Source organism: Silurus meridionalis, chromosome 8 (genome assembly GCF_014805685.1).
Source record: "Silurus meridionalis isolate SWU-2019-XX chromosome 8, ASM1480568v1, whole genome shotgun sequence".
NCBI lineage: Eukaryota > Metazoa > Chordata > Actinopteri > Siluriformes > Siluridae > Silurus > Silurus meridionalis.
The window spans coordinates 22521704-22540653 of NC_060891.1; the positions used below are offsets into that span (position 1 = coordinate 22521704).

Consider the following 18950-nt stretch of genomic DNA (forward strand, 5'->3'; position numbering starts at 1 on the left):
CATACAAGCTTCGCCATCTACAAACTGAAGTTCGATACATTCGCACTAATAAAAGCACCTGGCCAAGAGCGCCCACAAACATGTTTGCATTTGCCACTGTGTGCAAAATATTTGTATCTGCGGATTGTTTATTGTATGCCCCAGATTGCGGAGCGAATGATGCAGGGCCCGCGGCAGCATGTCAAAAGAGAGAGGCGGGACGGACAGACGAACGGATGAGTCATGATCGCACGATGATGGATACAGAAGATGTAGAACGATGTGAACTGGCTAAAATAAAGCCACACGTGAAATGCACGGGAGCAGCGGCAAAGACATCTATTACTTGCCGATGCTTCCTTAACTGGTTTCTGTGGCTTAGGATGGACTTCACAGGAAAATTCAATCTCGCTCTCATTTTAGTGCAGATGACGCTGAATTCAGACGCTGTATGTACCAATGGGAGCTCATGAATGGAAAGCTTGTTAATGACAAAAAGCAGGCAGAAAAAGAAAAAAAAAAAAAGAAAGAAATTGGATCAGTTTGTGTGTGCGTGTCTTTCCTTCCTTTACTGTCCTTCAAAAAAAATTCACTTAAAACACAAAGGTACCAGTAACTAAATGTCATGACAGGATGTGAATCGTGCAAAAATTCATAATAGTGACCTCATATAGACAGGCAATTAATTCAATGTGCTGAGTTAACACTATTGATCAAGATAATTAGAATGTGAGGAATGGTCCATATAAACCAAAAGATTTTAAGTGTCGTATACATTATCTTTTCCTTCCATCATAGTCCTGAAGGCTTATGCCCCTCTAACTGCTCACATACTGTTAGGGAAATATTAAGCACTAACCGAATGGTGTACGATTGGGCAGTTTTCATGAATCATCTGTTATCCAGTTATCACATACAGTGGAAAAGCTATCACCCCTGTATCTTTCTTTTCTCTTCGTAACCAAGAAAATGCACATTTTATCAATGATGGAAAAAAGTTTGAGTTTTATCTCAAAATTTTAAGAAGCACTATAAAATGATAAACATTTCCCCACAGGAAAATGTATGAAATCAACAAGCTTTTAACATACACAAATATCTGTATATTTGCAACACAGAAAATGATAATGTTTTAGAATGAGCATATTAACCTAATGTGATGTAATAAAATATATTAATGCAACATGAGCTATGCTGTTATAGCAAATGAGTCAACAGCTTGCGACCAATCATAATTAAGTACTCGACAGCACTCATACAAGTATTATGTGTAACATGGAAAAACCCCCGAAATACAGTACACCGACAGGAAAACTGCTGACGACAAAATAGGCACGGGACCACCCTCTACCTTCTCCTATTCACAAAAACAGATGCCAGTCTGCAGTTTTCTGGCAACGCACTGCCCATGCTCCAGATGGGGCTCAATCAGAGCAGCTCTCCAAACAAGAGTAAGCATTAGTTCTAGTGTCATGCTTGTGTAGGAGGAGATCCGTCTCGATTTGAAGTGCAGAGACTTTGCCCTCCTGCCTGCGGCGTCCAGCCAAGCTCTCCACTGTCGCCCATAATAAATGTCAGCACACAACAGATGCTGAGAGGACACTGGTCATACATCACTACGCCTAAAATGTGCTACACGGCATGCTAGCTAGCTTCCTCCTTACAGGTCATGTTTCACCCATGTTACTGCTCTCCAAACATGTCTTGGCAAAATCTGTCTAGCAGAATCAGAATTTAAATTTTGGCACATTTCTTCAACTATGGAGAATAGACTAATGATAAGTCCACCTTTCTGTCATCTGTTTCTCTCCATCAGATGCTTTGGATACAGAGGCAGGTGTTGTGTGTTCACTGGCAATGAAATTCAAAACCAGTCTTTTTTTATTGACAATCTGATTACTCAGAATGGGCAGAAGTTGGTACGTGTGAGAAAGCATGGGGGTGGGGGTTTTGGGGGGTCAGCTGTTCCGCATTCCACCTTAGTGGCACCACGTCAAAGTGAGTAATGAGAAAAAGTATCGCTCATGGTCTCGCTGACTGGTAGGTTGGGCGGCCTGGCATAAATCACAGAGCACAGCATCATCACAGTGACACCAATTACACAGCCTTGAGGGATCACAGTCTTGGGTTCCTTATGCCAATCTGACTCCTAGCCTTTCATATGAAGCTGGGGAGCATGGGAGAACTGTGATGCTGCTAAAAATCTGTAGGCCACCTAACCGCTGACATGAGCACTGATGATTAAAGGACACGTCCATGCAATGAAATACTGAGGGACTTTCATTCATATGATTTAGCTAACGAGGGACTTAAGGGTCACCGACAGACAGATGCAGAGACGTCCTACACCTTAGGATTAAAAAGTTGCTTACACACATTCTCATTAACACATGGTGACCTTAAAGACATTCTTCACCCTGAAATATGTTTATATGGAAATATTTAAGATGAACAATTCTGGTGCTGTGACTGGGTGCTGTAAATGTTTCTTTGCTATACTTGTGCAGAGTTTAGCATCATTGTTAGCATGCTAACAGTGAAAAGATGCTATACGTAGGAGTTACTTCAAAGCCTCAACTCGGCTAGTTTGTGGTCTATGAGCTAACACCCACTATAACTTTGAACTTGGATTTGTTTTAGCAAAATGTCCAGGTGAGGAGGTAAAAAAGTGCTAGTGCTAGTTATAGCGCTAGGTAGATTTAAAGAAAATGATAAATCTGACTGTTTGGGTATTGGAGATTGTTAAAGTGAAAATAGACCAAAATGTCAAAAAGTAAAATCTGTCAAACTCAGAAGCAAAAAAATAGAAATTATAAGCACCACTGCAGATCACATGTGCATGCTAACTTTGAAGAATTAATTGAATAACATTTAATATAAAGATACATATGCAAGTCACTCAGGGATTTTTTTTCCCTTCAAAAGTGAAATGTGCTGCTCAGAACCTTATCACCCCTAAACCATCTATCATAGTAATCACAGAATTACTCAGGATTATCTCATGTTCATACATCTAGCAGTTTTTCACCTCACACTGTTCTAGTCACTCTGGTCGATGCCCTTTTTGTTGTTTGCCATTTTATTCTCAGAGTAGTGCCGAGGTAGTGGAATATAACACATACCGCAGAATATTATGCAAAACCATCCATCTGAGCACAAATCATTTGTCTTTCTTACTTAAAATAAAAAAAAAATCTGGTTGGAAATGTATGAACATAAGTCAGACCGGTGCGGTGAATCACTGTCTACTCTTGTCAGAAGGAGCCGAACCAGCGTTCACTCTTTGCAATCACTGCCATCTATTTTATGGCAAAAACACTGATCCTGGTTCATTGGGTAGATGAAACACATCAAACCCTTTGCAAAATGAAAAGTTACACCGGCTGGTTCCGGAGCTCTAATGCAGAACTAAAAAACATGAATCATGTTTTACAGTAGAAGGGAAAACAATAACCATCTTACCTGCTCACGTGTTTTAAACAAAATTTCTACTGGAAATGTTGCTTTGCCTGCTGTGTAACTCATCAGCTTTTACTGAATGAACAACTTTGTTACAGCACATTGTTTCTGTTGTGAGTATAGGGTTAAAAAATCCATTATATACAATAATATGGAGTTCTATAAAAAAAAAATAATAATAATTATGTAATAATTCATGAAATTCAAAATTGAGTTAAAAAGGGAGATTCCCACACTTGTCTTCGATGGTTTTATTATAACAAGTAGAATTCCAACATTGACTCATTTTAACACATTTTGCAAACATCTCTCATTATTATAAAATACTGCTACTTAAATATAATGCACCTAACCAAACATTTCACTGATTACAATTTTCCATACCTACATTCATCAAAAGGTGCAGGCTATATGTTGGTACTTTGAATAGTGAGGACTACACTAGAGGGCAGAGCTTTCTTGCTGTTCCAAAGGGTGGTTGGGACTCACATACAGTCTCAGTCTAGGCTGAAAACAAATTTGTTTAGTCAAATATGAACAGGTTTTTATTAGTACAGTAAAACCCCTTTGGGCGAGCATAATTCGTTCTTGAAAATTCCTAGTACGTTCGAACAAATTTTCTGCATAGGAATGAATGTAAAAGTGATTTAATCCGTTCCGAAACCTCATTCGTTTGCTTATTTCTGCACTTAAAATGTATTTGTAGTCTATTTTAACAAGCAAATACACCGCAAATTACCGTAATGTAAAGATAATTTAACACTGACCCATGTGGTAGTGGTTGATTGCGAGTGTGAGACGCGCACCACGCTCATAACCTTCTTGGTTTCCATGGTAATTCTATTTACTTTCGTTTTCGCAGCACCATCACTGATTTTCTTGGGAGACATTTTTTCCAAGATTTCTATTGAAATAAAAAAATAACACTAAAAAAAGTTATGTTTTTGCTGCACTGAACAACGAGAGCGACCGAGTGATACGTCATCAACTAAGCAACTGATGCTTCCCTCCACCGAAAATGGGGAACCTGCAGCATGGGTTTGCTCATGCCTTCTAAATTTGCTCGTGAAACAAGGTAAAATTTTGCGAGTAAAGTCGCTCGTATCTTCGTTTGCTCATACTATTATTTGCTCATACAACGGGGTTTTACTGTACAGGGTTTTTTAGGCAAAGCAATAAATCTGGAGATGGATATACAGTACAGTGTTATGATAAACTGAAATGTTATATGCTGTCATCCGACCCACTCTCACTCATTCACTAAATTTGTTGATTGTGTCGTGTCTTATAAGGTGGAATCAAACATTTTCTAGACTAGTTTTGTAACATGCTAACAGAGTGCTGCACAAAACTGCACACACAGTCATAGAGAACACCATCCCTTATAAGTAAGTGTGCCAAAAGACATTGTCCTGTGTAAATAGGGAGCTGTGCAGGTGCTACTATTCTTATCATGTGTTACCACGTCTGTGATTTCATGGACAGCAACTTAGATCAGATGACAATGGATCCTGTCACTGAGTTCTCCTCAGTTTCTCACCGGAAACAACATTATCTCACTTCCTATTTGCCAGATTTGACTCCTGCAGACTTCGCCTCTTCACAAAGATAAAGATCCAGCTCAAAGCTGGCCGTTTTGACACCATTGTGGAGATCCAGTGCAAACTGCAGAAGGTGCTTGACAGGCCTTGAAAAGTGGGCTTCCAGGACACATTTCAAAAGTGTCAGGAACGCTGGGAGCACTGCAATGCTGTGCAAGGGGACTACTTTGAAGGTGATAGTGTGTAAACGTAGATAATATAGTACTTTCTTGTAAAAAGTGCTTGAAACCACATCAGTGGAGTCATTCAAGTTTCTGGGTACCACATCTTTCAGGACCTGAAGTGGGACAATCACATTGACTTTATTGCTAAAAAGGCCCAGCAGAGGTTGTACTTCCTTCGCCAAGAAATTCAACCTGCCACAGGAGCTGCTGAAACAGTTCGACTCGGCCATCATTGAGTCTGTCCTGTGTATATCCATAACTGTCTGGTTTGGTTCAGCTACCAAATCAGACATCAAGAGGCTACAGCAGACAATCAGGACTGTTGAGGGGATTATTCGTGCCCCCTGCCCAACCACCAATATCTTTACACCTCCAATGTGAGAAAAAGGGCTAAGAAAATCACTTTGGACCCCCACATACAGCCCACTCTCTTTTCGAACCGTTGCCTTCTGTTTGGCGCTTCAGAGCACCCTCCACCAGGATATACTCAGTGTGAACAATTACAAAATTCATAACATAAATTGTCCATCATAACTGACACATTTATACAGAGAATTTATATGGTACATTTATAAACTGCACACTTGTAAATAACATATCTGTACATTCATTTAAACAATATTTCTACTTCTGTATATAGTGCATTATTTAATTGTCTGTTTTCTCAATTTTGTTATATTTCATCTCTACTGTGTAATTGCTATGCATGTATGCATCATATGGCTGTACTGTCTCCTGTACTGAAAGCTCCTGTCACCAAGGTAAACTTTTTGCATGAAACATATTTGGTAATAAAGCTATTTCTGATTCTGATTCTACTTTTGGATTGAGTATTCTTCAATTAGAGACCACTCACAACTGCTGAGGATGGTTTCACATAAACAGTCTAAGAATCCATGAGGTTACTGTGGAAGATTAAACTTAAAAACCATGAGCATTGATTTGGACTGTAATGAATGTAAACAATCTGCTACAATGATTTAGGGCTGCAATTACCACGAATAGTTTTGCATTTAAGCATCCATCAGTACAATCAACTATATGTGATTTAGGCTTTTTACTCATAACATTTCAGGGAGTTTTTCCTTTACACTGTTTCCAATGGCTTATTAGGGATAAACTTAAATTTATAAATGTTACATTTTTATTAGAAATCTATTCATTTCTATAAAACTGCTTTGGGACAATGTCCATTATTAAAAGTGCTATGAAAATTGAATTAAATATATAAAGGATAATCAATAGTTAGTATAGGTTATCATTTAAATGCATGATAAATAATTAGTATAAGTTATTATTTTATTTAATTAACAATCAGGAACCTAACCTAGTTGTGGATCTTCTTTAACCACTTGCCATTAGTTAAAATCATCACTGATGTTTGCAGTGTACATTTTGCTATGAAAATTGAAAATTAAATTAATTATTAAAATTAAGTTTATTTTGTAGGTTAGGTCGGGTCTATGTATAGGCATTACATTCATTTAAACAGTGATTAAATTGACAGGAAGTGCTTGTGCATTCAACGGTTGGAACACACTTTCCAGCCAATCAGCAATGAGTATTCAGACAGACCTATAATCATTCACATATAAATAGCTTTTTGTAAATGTTTTTTAAAACAGTAAAAGTCTGATGTTTAAATTGAATAATTTAGAAGCTATATATATTTGTGTGTGTGTGTGTATATATATATATATATATATATATATATATATATATATATATATATATATATATATATATATATATACATACAGTGGAACCTCGGTTACAATTTAATTCGTTCGGTACTTTATTCAGTAACCTGAAAAGTTCGTATCCCGATACAAATTTCCCCATAATAATGAACAGAAACTTGGTAATTCGTTCTGGACAACCAAAAATATTACTTAAATAAAAATAAAGCCAATATTCACTAATATTATTTACTTTTAACATGTTATATTAAAATCATACCACATAAAACATACAAAAGAGGAAAAGATCTTTACCGGTACTTTCCTTTGAGAAGACTCGCTGCAGAAGACGACGTTCGTAGAAGGGGAGGAGGAGAGTTATTGTTTGGAAGGAGAATCTTATTATATTATATTATTTATATATTATTATATATTATATTATAGAATATTAAAGACAGTGTTATTAACACGACGCTGAGACAATTGTTGCATTAGAGGAAAATGAGAGCTGTTTCTTTAAGGCTACTATCAGTTGGTATTGAAGTCCAGAGTGAAATTCATTATGGGTATTGTACTTGGAAAAGACTGTAACCCTGCTAATCTATCTTCATAAAAACAAGTAAAGTGGTTATGCATCGGCTAATGTTGTCCATCTCATCATTCCACGAGCATCAACTAACGAGTTGTTACGCTGCTGCCGGGAAAAGTTCAAGCGGATAAGTAACACGATGCTCTCGCTAGGGACACAGGACGCTAACTGATGTGACGAGCTGCGTGGATAGAGCAAAAACAACCAACTTGCCTGCGATTTTTGGTGGCGGCGTTCGTATCGATATATTGTTCGTAACCAGGGCAAAATTTTGATGAACTGCGATTCGTAACCTGAATTATACGTATGCCGGGGCGTTCGTAACCCGAGGTTCCACTGTATATATAAAAGTATGAGAAATATCTTTTTTTTTCCAAAAGGATGCCACTACACAGCTTCAGAAAAAAATAAAAATAAAATAAAAATTGGCAAACAAAAACAACAAAAAAAAAGGATTTAAATAGGCCTAAAATTAAATGTAATGCTAAATGTTTGCACTCCTGAACCAATCAGCACAGACATGTTAGAACAGTGTAGTCAAGCCGGTCATGTTAGAAACCAGAGTAAGGAACTATACAGGGGTGTATGCTAGCCCCCAGTCACTTTGTCTACTTCAGTTAGCTCTCTCTCTTCCTGTACTTTTTTATTCATCTTCAGTGTAGGCAGGTCTGGGATTCTAAAAGTACATCTATAAATAGGAATCAAAGACAGCGACCACAGCCAGAAAGGGGGAAAAAAGAGGGGAAAAGAAGATAGATTTCGTAATAAAAAGCAGTCTATGCTTCCTTAATTGTTAAACATTCAATGTGTTGTGAATGCTTTCAGTATTCAGCTGTACAAATTCTCTCAGGCTTTCTGTCCTCATGCCTGTCTAATTCTATTTATATCACTCTCTCGTCACACTCACCTAAACCCCTTTTTATACCAGTTAGTCTAATATTCATGCAAACGAAAACGCTTGACTTGTATATTGATCAGATCAAGTGCATTCCGACTGCATGCCAAGCTGAGACGTTCAGAAACTGTAAAACGAAGCGTTTAATAAGACAGAGCCGCATATATGTGGTGACTGGAAGCTGCTGACACCCGTCACATCTTATAAAAAGCTATTCTTTCTTTTAAACAAAAGCCTTTTGAGGGAGGATGACTTACCCGAACTCGCTGATGCGTCTTCTGGGAAGCCAAGAACGTCCTCCGCTATCCAGGAGAAGTTCCAGTAGCGCGGTGAAGCTTCAGGGTTTCCTGTATTTCTGGCTTGTGCAGGGCCTGGCAAAAGTAAATGTAGTGCATGTTGTGATATTGATTTTGTAAAGTAAATCACACCATATGCTGCACTGTTTCTGAAGATCCGCTCCACATGAAGTGAGCATTACAACAGTTTTAACACCTCTCTGGCTTTAACTTTAGAGGCTGCTTATTTTTCCAGAAAATACCTGGAGGAAAATCAACTCAAGTCTGGCTTTTCCAGAAGAGAGATATGAGGAAGATGCATTGATGGATCCGAATAAATGCTGGTGAATAAATTTATAATTGTAAGAGGCAAAAAAAAAGCAATTGGTGATTGCTCAGCCATACCAGATTAGTCTTTCTTGAAAATCAAGGTACTATACTGCACTTTTCTTTGTCTCTGGGCTAGTGACACCAAAATCTTAATACATGGATTAATTATTTATTTTTTTTTACCAGGAAAAAGTGCATATGGTGAGCTATTTATACCTTTTAGTTTATTAGAACATAGATGGTTTATTATATACATGGAGACAACCTGGGCTTCTTTATTCTAAAAATACCGTAATTTCCAGACTATTAAGCGCACCCATATATAAGCCACACCCACTGAATTTTACAAATATTTTTATTTTGAACATAAATAAGCCGCACCTGTCTATCAGCCGCAGGTGTCTACAATGAAACTAATGAACTTTACACAGGCTTTAACGAAAGACACGTTACACACGGTGTAACTGTTGAAATATGTTGTGGCTCCTTTAAGAGCAGAGCGCCATTTTTGGAATAGCCTGCCACCGCATTTATCAAATACCGAGATATTAAAAAAATATAAAAAGATAAAAAAAATAAAAAAGCACGAGTTTTGGAAACCTGTCTGTGCTTATATGATTTCATGACACAGACTCAACGCATTACAACAGCTTGTATCTAAACAGTAGCCTACCAAAAAAAAGTCATTGTTCACTGTCTTCCTCCTTCCTTTCACAACTATTTCTCTCGGGAGTTTATCTTTTAGCATCGTCATGCGTTTAAAAATCACCCGATGCTGTGCAGCTCAGACCACAGGTGAGGTGCGTTTTTTTCGTTTCCGTTCGGAAATTTTATTGGTCTATTGTTATGGGGCTCAGTTTTTTGGCTTGAAGTTTGTAAAACCGGGAAAAATCCAGGAAAAAATCATAAATAAGCCGCTTCGTTGTTTAAGCCGCGGGGTTCAAAGTGTGGGAAAAAAGTAGCGGCTTATAGTCCGAAAATTACGGTAATCAGAATTTTAGTTGCATGCAGGAGGACAACCTAAGCATTTTATAGTCTTAAGAAACATAGTACATAGTACATTTGATACTGATGCGCATGAGAACACGTGCTAGAGCGTATAAATGATAGAGAAAAGATAGCAAAAAAAACATCAAGAACCAAGTAACAAGCATATGTGTATATAATGAATGAACAAAGATGGTTACAGAAACCACGTAATAATGATATGATAACTTCATGACGGTGTCCTTGTTGATTTATTAGTAAAAATATATTATAGATGGCTAAAAATCTGGCAAAACCACTCACTAGACTATAAATCAAGTAATATTTCTTTAAAATAGGGGATATGGCAATATACAAACAAATCCAATGTGCTTTTTTTTTCAGAGATAGCATCTAGGGACGCATAGATTGAAATTAGCACACCACCAACTGTCACTTGTATAGAGGGCTGCCTTTTTGCTTGGCTACTCATTTGATTAAAGTTAAGCTCAGATCAAACACTTTGCATCATCAATGGCCTCCTGTTGCTATGCATCCCCCCGTTCTCATTAACAATAAATGATTTTTAGCCATTTGGCTGTGTGAACATTTGATAGAGGGGGTATAAGGTCAAGGCAGGGATGCAAAATAAATGCAATCACTAAATGTTGCATCAGATTTGAAAATACTATTTTACCATTTTTTTTTTTTAATCCTGCCAATGTGAAGAAGGGAAACAAATGGATGCTCTTTCTATCGATGCATGTAAACCATAAATCATGCATATATTCGCCTGTCTTCAATTTTCCGTCGCAGTATAAAGTGTTAGATTGGACCGATCAATTCGAAACGGCATATGAATGTCTTCGCGTGGCATTCATATCTTATATTTTACGTCTTTGAGATATCCTACAGCGACTTGAATTACTAAGTAGTGAAAAGGCATAAAATCTGCCTTGATGGGCATAGGTAATGTTCCCTCAAAGCTTTTCCTGACTGACATTATTCCTGTAAATCTTAACATTCCATTAAATTGCAAGTACACCACAACGCCTGCGTCAGGGCTTTTTTCCCTGTAAGTATATAAGCATATAGAATGTAATTGCATAATTAGAAAAAAGACCTCTTACAGTCTACTAAAGTCCAGTCTTTCCCACTTAATGAGCAGCTTTGCAGATTTGAGTTGCACTATGTTAATATGGCTCACACTCCGAACGGCCAGTGTATTAGGGCCTGCCAAGGGTCATTCCCTTTCCTTTTAGAGAGTAATGAACAGAGCGTGTGTGCCAGTGCACTGGAGGCCTCTAAGGAATTTGGACTTGCCTAAACCCTTTAATCATTCTAAATGACCATTAAGAAAAGATCAATAGTAAACAGAGTTTGACTTTCTTAAGCGTAGTGCGAAGTCGACGCACAGCGCCGCTTTCACGCTCTTTGTTTGCGCTCTCTAATGGCCGCGACAGAGCCTCGCGTAGGCGTTCCCAAAACTTCGATGGAATGCTCTACCACTCCTCTAGTTCCCTCAATTTCCTTTATTTCTCCGATCTCTCATTTGTCCTGTACAACAGGTTTCCACTCATCACATGGCTGCACACAGCTCAATTGGTCTCTATCTGGGGGAAAACACACCAACATTCCATCATCTAATCAATGAGGCCCTCGTCAACCCCTTTCTTGTCACCCCATTTCCCCTCAGAGCTCTAATCTCAGACCTGCTCAGCTGCAGCAACCTTCCCCTGGTTCCAAAAAATAAATAAATAAATAACAAGCACTCAATATAAAACTCTATCTGGAGGGAAAAGGCATGTTTGATGGGACATTGTGTAGTACTTCAATCGTGAGCTTTGTTTGGTAGTGTTTCAATGGACCAGTAATAAAGTCATTATCCATGAAGGAGTTCGGGGAGTAAAGTTAAGGGCCATATCAGGTGCTTTATCAGATATCAAACTACCTCCAAAATGTCATGTGGAGCTAAATATGGCTCTTTGAGAATTATTCAGAAAAAATAAACTGTCTGTCTAACCTTAACAGTCTGTTAATGGAAAAATGAACCAATTTATCTATGTTTATTATGTGCTGGAAGAATGCAACAAAGAATTATGCAGGGCCAAATAACAAATGGAGGAGAACATTGATGCAAATCCTTGTTGCATTTCAGCTATCCTTTATTTATTATTCCCTATATAAATTATACTAGAGAATTGACCATTCCCTTGCTTTGTTTTTCCACATTTCATCGACATCTGCATCCTGAAACAAAACTTCTCCTTTGTGCAAAAATTAGCTTCAAACTTATTCATGGATCCACGTTATAAAATCTACCAGAAATAGTAGACCATCCAGGTACTTCTTGGATCATCATTTCATCATACTACAATTTGTGACACACCAATTCTAATGCATTATTTAAAACAGACAGTAGATGAATTGGGACATTAAGTCATTTCAACTTCTGAAATATGAACAACAGATACTGCAGATTAGTAAATAACATGCAGGAATTTGAAGATGGTGCGAAGTGCTTTAGTCAGTCCTTGAATATAATGAGATTTTTTTTTTAGATGTCATATCCATGCCTGAGGAAAAATCCAGCCAGAAAAGCTGCCGCTACTGATTACCTGCAACATTCTCAGACTGAAATTCAACATATACATCAGCATGTACACAGAAAAAGTTTTCTACATTCTGAGTTGGCTTACGTAAGAGCTTAAGTATTTCCTGGGCAGACCATTAAGATTATTACATTTTTCTATGTGCATGTCATATCTACAAGCTTGCCAGAATATTCTTGAGACTTTTTTTTTTTGTTGTCTTGCAATATGATGTACCATAAAAAGCAATAAATAAAATACACAAAATAAATACATAAAAAGACCAATATATTATGTGTAAGAGGGGAATGTAGCCAGCAGTAAAATTAACATCAAATTGGAGTCTTTCATATTGCCAAGCATGAATATTCTGAGTTGTAATCATCATGTCAATCACTGTAAATTGGCTTTATTATAACAATATGATTTCCAGCTTCATTATTGACTTGTTGCAAATAGCATTTCAACTCCCCACTGCCTTATTTTTTGTAAGTGGGATAGAAAAATGAGTAGACTACTTTTGTCCCCTTGGCAAATGCAAGACAATGAAACAACAAAGATCATTTACAAAATTATCATCACAAAAAAAGCTAATATAATTATATAGAATTTAGAATGGCAAACATTGAAATAAACACCTTATGGGAGTGTAGTGAATTGCAAATATATAATATTTATGGGTAGTTCTAGCTGTAAAGATTACATTAGTCACTGCAAATTTGGTTTAATTTAACAATAGGGCTTTTATCCTGATTGTTCAGTGGATAATAAAATCAAACTTTATGCTGTAAACCCTATTTATATTGTATATGGATGTAGGCTAATGTTTGGGATCTGTATGATCTGTTATTGGGAAAAGTACTAAATAATTTCATGGCTTTTGGTTATTACATTTTCATGGTTATTTCAATGCAATAAAATAAATAAAAAATATATAAATAATGTATTTTTAATGATTGATCTTTTCTTTGTACTTTGTCTTCTTTTATTGGTTTGAATGTTTAAATTCAATTATATAAACACAAACACCGTTCCTTAACCGCCACCCCCACTTGTGACACAGCTTCCTATGTCACTGCAGCTTCCTACGTTTATATTAATTAAGGTTGAATGAGGATACATACATTAAGCCTCTAATAAATTGATTACCCGTCGTTTCTTGTTGGATCATTAAATGCTCGTCTAAGCCAACCGAGGAAGGGGTGGGGCGGGGGGGATTGGGGGGGGGGGGTAGAGAGAGAGAGAGAGAGAGAGAGAGAGAGAGAGAAAATCAGTGGCTGAATTAAACTGGCTATAACACAAAGTAGTGCATTGATTTCTCTCAGGCTCGAGCGTCAAGCTGGACCTCTCTAGTATTCTACCCATGTGCAGTAGATTTCTCCGGGTCCACTGACACACTCATGCACACCTCATTACTGCCTCCCTCTCCCAGATCAGTGGCCTCGTCGAGGTTCTGCACGACCGCTGCCGCTAGGGGATCAGCATCCTTATTGATTAGTTTATCTTAAATGTAGACATTGTTCCACATGATGCTAAGTAATCAGAGACAGCAACAGAAACCACAGCTGAACATTTGAGTCATTTATCATGGACATAAAGTCCAGAAGAATAGAGTAGGTGGAAGGTTGAATATAGAAACTTGATTCTGTGTCTAAACTACTGATTCTATATGGTTCCATAAATGTGATCCTAGTACTGGGCAAGAAAATGAGCAAAACTGACTCTATCACCTCTGAAAAGAAATTGCCTGGTGGTGTAAAATGCAAGGTATTGCTTTTGCTTTTCCTCTATTCAAAATGTAGACGTTGTTAGCCTGCTGAATAAGATTGACACTTGTTTGTGCCTAATTTTATTTAGATCCATCCATCCATCCATCCATCCATCCATCCATCCATCCATCCATCCATCCATCTATCCATCTTCTATACTGCTTATCTGACATAGGGGGAGCCTGGAGCCTATTCTAGGGAACTCTGAGCAAAACTCTGAGCATATACTCAGTCGCACACTACAGACCACTTGGAAACGTCAATCAGACTACAGTCTGGCTTTGTTAGACTGGAGAAGAAATCTGGAGTACCCCGAGAAACCCCCAAGCGCATGAGGATAAAAAATGTAAAACTTCATGTATGCAGTGACGAAGAGAGTTTTGAAACCCCAAACCACAGAGCTGTGAAGCAAATGTCCTAACCACTATGCCATTGTGACTATACAGTCACCTCCTGCCATATTTGGACAATAAAAGTAAATTATTGAGTACACAAAGTGCTTACTAAAACATTTCCCTAAACTGCTGTTCCTCATCAATATTCAACACCTCACTTATTAAATATTCCTTATGATAAAAAAAAAAAAAATGCTCTCAATAGTTTCGTGCCTGTGTTTTCAGAGCTGCTATCAGCAATATTGTTTACTTGCGTTCTACAATGAGCTCCAGTTCAATGGGCGTGTCTGAAAGGTATAGCAGCAAATTTAAAGTTTGTCTGACATCAAAACAGATAAAAGCAATTGCAACATAATTCCATGATTGTTTGCAGAAAAATCTGGTCACTGCCATGTTTTTATGCCTGATTTCTGAGCGAGAAAATTCCTCAGGGTTGCTGAGTCTCTCCTACCCCCTCCCCATCCACCTACTGTCCCAAATGTCAGCTTTTATAGAAAAGGCCACGAGCATTCCCATCCTTGACCCTATAATATGTGCTCTCAGCTATTTTATAACCTCGCTGAATAGATCACAAATTGAACTCGGTTATTGCCATTTTTGGTTTTATGTTCAAGGAAAATGCTTACTGAGAATCCTTTATATATATTTAGTTCGATATTTCACAACACTCTATCATCTTAACAATTCAGTATTTTTTTTTTTTTCCAGATATTATGGGGATCCTTATCTCAGGTTGTCAAGCATCAATATCTAAACCAAATAAACAGATGAACAAAACAAGAAAGCCCAACCATTCTGTCCACTTTCTGGAAAATCCATATTGACAACATCCTGATAGGTGACAGCATCATGTGGAATTTCTTATCACTTCTACACTATTTGGAAGTTGCTCTTATTTATAAATAAGTCATTAAAAAAGCAGAAATACACATACTGGTTTCTGCCTGGAGACCACTCATTTCCTAGATTCTCTTTTACATATCTACATAATCATCAGTATGTACACTGTGTATACATTTTTTTACAGTTGTGCATAAATTGTGCATATCTCATATTGTATATATAATGTATATATCCCATATCTCTCTACATATATTGTGTCTTTCACATATCATGCTCCAATTAACTATTCAATATGTTTTTACATATTATCTGCACATTGCATAATGCTGCTATTTGCATTTCTGGTAGATGCTAAACTTCATTTTGTTGTCATCCATTCATCCATCTATCCAACCATCCATCCATCCATTCATCCAAAACTGGTGCGTTTCGGTGACAAAACTTTACGCAAATATGGAGCGACTCAGTGCAGCAACAAAAGAGAATACATGATCCAACTATTAATATGTGTAAGCACAGACAGAGTATACATAATTAACACACACACAGTTTTAGTGTGTTTTGTTGCAGAGTACCTTTACTGTGCAGTGACAAATTTGAATCTAACTACCTTCTATCTGTTTCCAAAAAACCCCAAAGGTCATTTGTACTGCAAGCTTTATAAACATTTTACATCGGACTGCTACAAAGTGCTGACTCTGGAGACTCCTTCCTGGAATATTGATTGCACCTCAGGCCTCCAGGACTCACCCTACATCAGTACCTGACTTTCCTAACACCCTAGCACAAATCTCCAAGCACACTACAAAATCTAGAAGAGTGGAGATTATATTAACGGCAAATAGATGCTAAATGTGGAATCGGATGTTCAAAAAGCAAATGCAAAGCTGATGTGTCCACAAATTTAGTCCATATAGTCTCTGCATGTCTGTATGTCTGTATGTATGTCTGTATGTCTGTATGTATGTATGTATGTATGAATTAATGTATGTGCTTACTTAGGCTTTATCTTCACCTATCATCATCAAAGTTAATAGTTTTTATTCCCCATTTTTTTTTACTTTAATTAGGACATCATCCTATCTATCATTTGCATTTCTATGTGTAGGTGGGGCAGCATTGTTTTTCCACAAATGCATCATGCATCAAGCTACACCATATACATAATTAAATTTAGACCTAACTTAATTATGACATATGACATCAATGAAGCATTAGGATTATTCATAGAGACATGTAGGTGACATTCGATGCCACCCAGATAATGATGGATTCCCTTATGAGTCTGGTTCCGCTCAATGTTTCTTCCTCGTACCGTCTCAGGGAGTTTTTCCTTGGCACAGTCGCCACTGGCTCACTGATTAGGGATCAACGTACAGCATAGGAAAGAATCTTATGGGCACTAAACTTATACATTCTATCTTTATAACCTCTTTGTCTCTGTAAAGCTGGTTTGGGATAAATGTCTATTATTAAATGTGACATACAATAAAACTGAAAAATAAATGTATATTAAAAATATATTAAAAATAAATACATTTAAATAAAAATAAATTGGACATGAAACCATAGTAGTGTTTAAACAAAAGTTAGAGAAGGTAAACTAGAGCTTTACTATTTTGTGTTATACTTTATGCTATATTTTGTGGTATTTCATCAACAGTAAACATTTACTGGAATATGAATTCATATGCTGATCCCCCATGACATTCAATAACCATAATATGAATTATAAAGATCTCCATCATCATGATCTTGTAATAGAAGTAATCATGAAAAGAGTCTGAAGTGTTACTTTACTCAGGCTTTAAGCCACCTTGTCATCAAAACAAAAAGAAAAAGGTCAGTCTTAATGGCTTGTACTTACTATTTACTACTTAGCACTCTTAGACTTTATTCTTCTACAGATGTGTACTGTAAGGATTTTATAACCTCACTCTCTGTTATCACCCAGAAAAGGATGGGCTCTATTCTTTAAGCCCATCTATCAATCCTATTGTATCAAACCTTTCTCCCTTCAGTTTACCTCAGGAAAAGTTTCCTCATCATTCTCAGCCCTGGCTTGTTTGCTAGAAACTAAATCAACATCTAAATATCTGTAAAGCTGCTGTGTGATGATGCTGGTTACAAATAATAATGAATTCAACTGAATCAAGTTTATTTAGAATGATCATTATTCACAGCTGCATGTTTAAATTTTTGGACTCATTTGTTTCATTGTTTTCTTTATCTTTCTCTTCAATCTTGATATCTAAAAATCAATACAGTGTCACTTAGAAATAAAATGATAATAAAGACTTTTATATGTAGCGATTGGTGGGTATATCGGTAGGAGAATGCTGAGGATGGAGCCGCCAGGAAGGAGGAAAAGAGGAAGACCAAGGAGGAGGTTTATGGATGTGGTGAGAAAAGACATGCAGGTAGTTGGTGTGAAAGAGGCAGATAGAGGACAGGGGGGTATGGAGACGGATAATCCGCTGTGGCGACCCCTAATGGAAGAAGCCGAAAGAAAAGAACAATTGGTGGTAGATAGATATTATATAAAAGAATATTGCATTTATATTGTTTTGTGTGACAACATCTTATATTTTATAGAAAAAGAAGTCTTTATTTTATTTATTCTGTTCTCTGATTCAATACTATACAGCACCCTGAAGCAAAGCCCCAACGTTGGTAGCTTGGCAGCCCTGGGGCTTGAACCTCTGATTTTTTTATCAGTAACCAAGTCTTCAAATATGATCCTTCACCTTTTGAGCTACTGTAGCACTGCACCAACTTAATGTACAGTAAAAGGTCTTTAGGCTTTTTTGTTTCTGGGATTTTTGACACGATGAATTGTTGTGACAAATCAGTGACAGAGAGCAGTGGTGAGGGCATGTTTGCTGATGTAATTATTTAATAAATATTTAATTGTAGCAAATTGTATTTTTTATTTTTTTGCTTTATAAGAAACAGCACTTTGTTTGTTATTGAGAAAATAACTGACTTGGAGTGTGGTAAAAGAATCGTCCTGGGGTACTGTGTCGAAGCATTAACACCATGATTCTTTATATGAAGTCAACATTTGTATGCTAGGTTTCCTCCTTTATACTGATTTCCAGAAGGAAAACAGCAACAGGGTGTATTTTCTTCCTTGGGTCTTCTTTACCTGTTTTACAAAAAGCACTTCCAGGTTTTTTATTTTTCCATTTTTATTTCTTGCTTCATTGCATTTTTCTGACAGAAGAACATGATTCCCCCAACCCCCCACAGCAGAAGTATATGAAGGCTGGCTGCTCTCTCAGGCATGGCATTTCAGCAATTATTATTATTATTATTATTTTCTTTCCCCTCATGTTTATCTACTTCATATTTGTACTGCAGCTTTAAACGATCTTCGCTTTCTTCCCTCGGTGTTGGTGTTGCTATTGTTGCG

The 18950-nt window shown here is 37.1% G+C and overlaps 1 protein-coding gene across 3 annotated transcripts in view; it reads right to left on the reverse strand.

Annotated features, from left to right (window-relative positions):
* alk (ALK receptor tyrosine kinase) overlaps positions 1-18950 on the reverse strand; it is a 457491-nt gene that overhangs the window by 232901 nt on the left and 205640 nt on the right. For all 3 annotated transcript variants that reach the window (XM_046855620.1, XM_046855619.1, XM_046855621.1), the window contains exon 2: positions 8624-8737. In XM_046855620.1, the coding sequence (XP_046711576.1) occupies positions 8624-8737 (114 nt within the window). The remainder of the gene's footprint in view (positions 1-8623; positions 8738-18950) is intronic.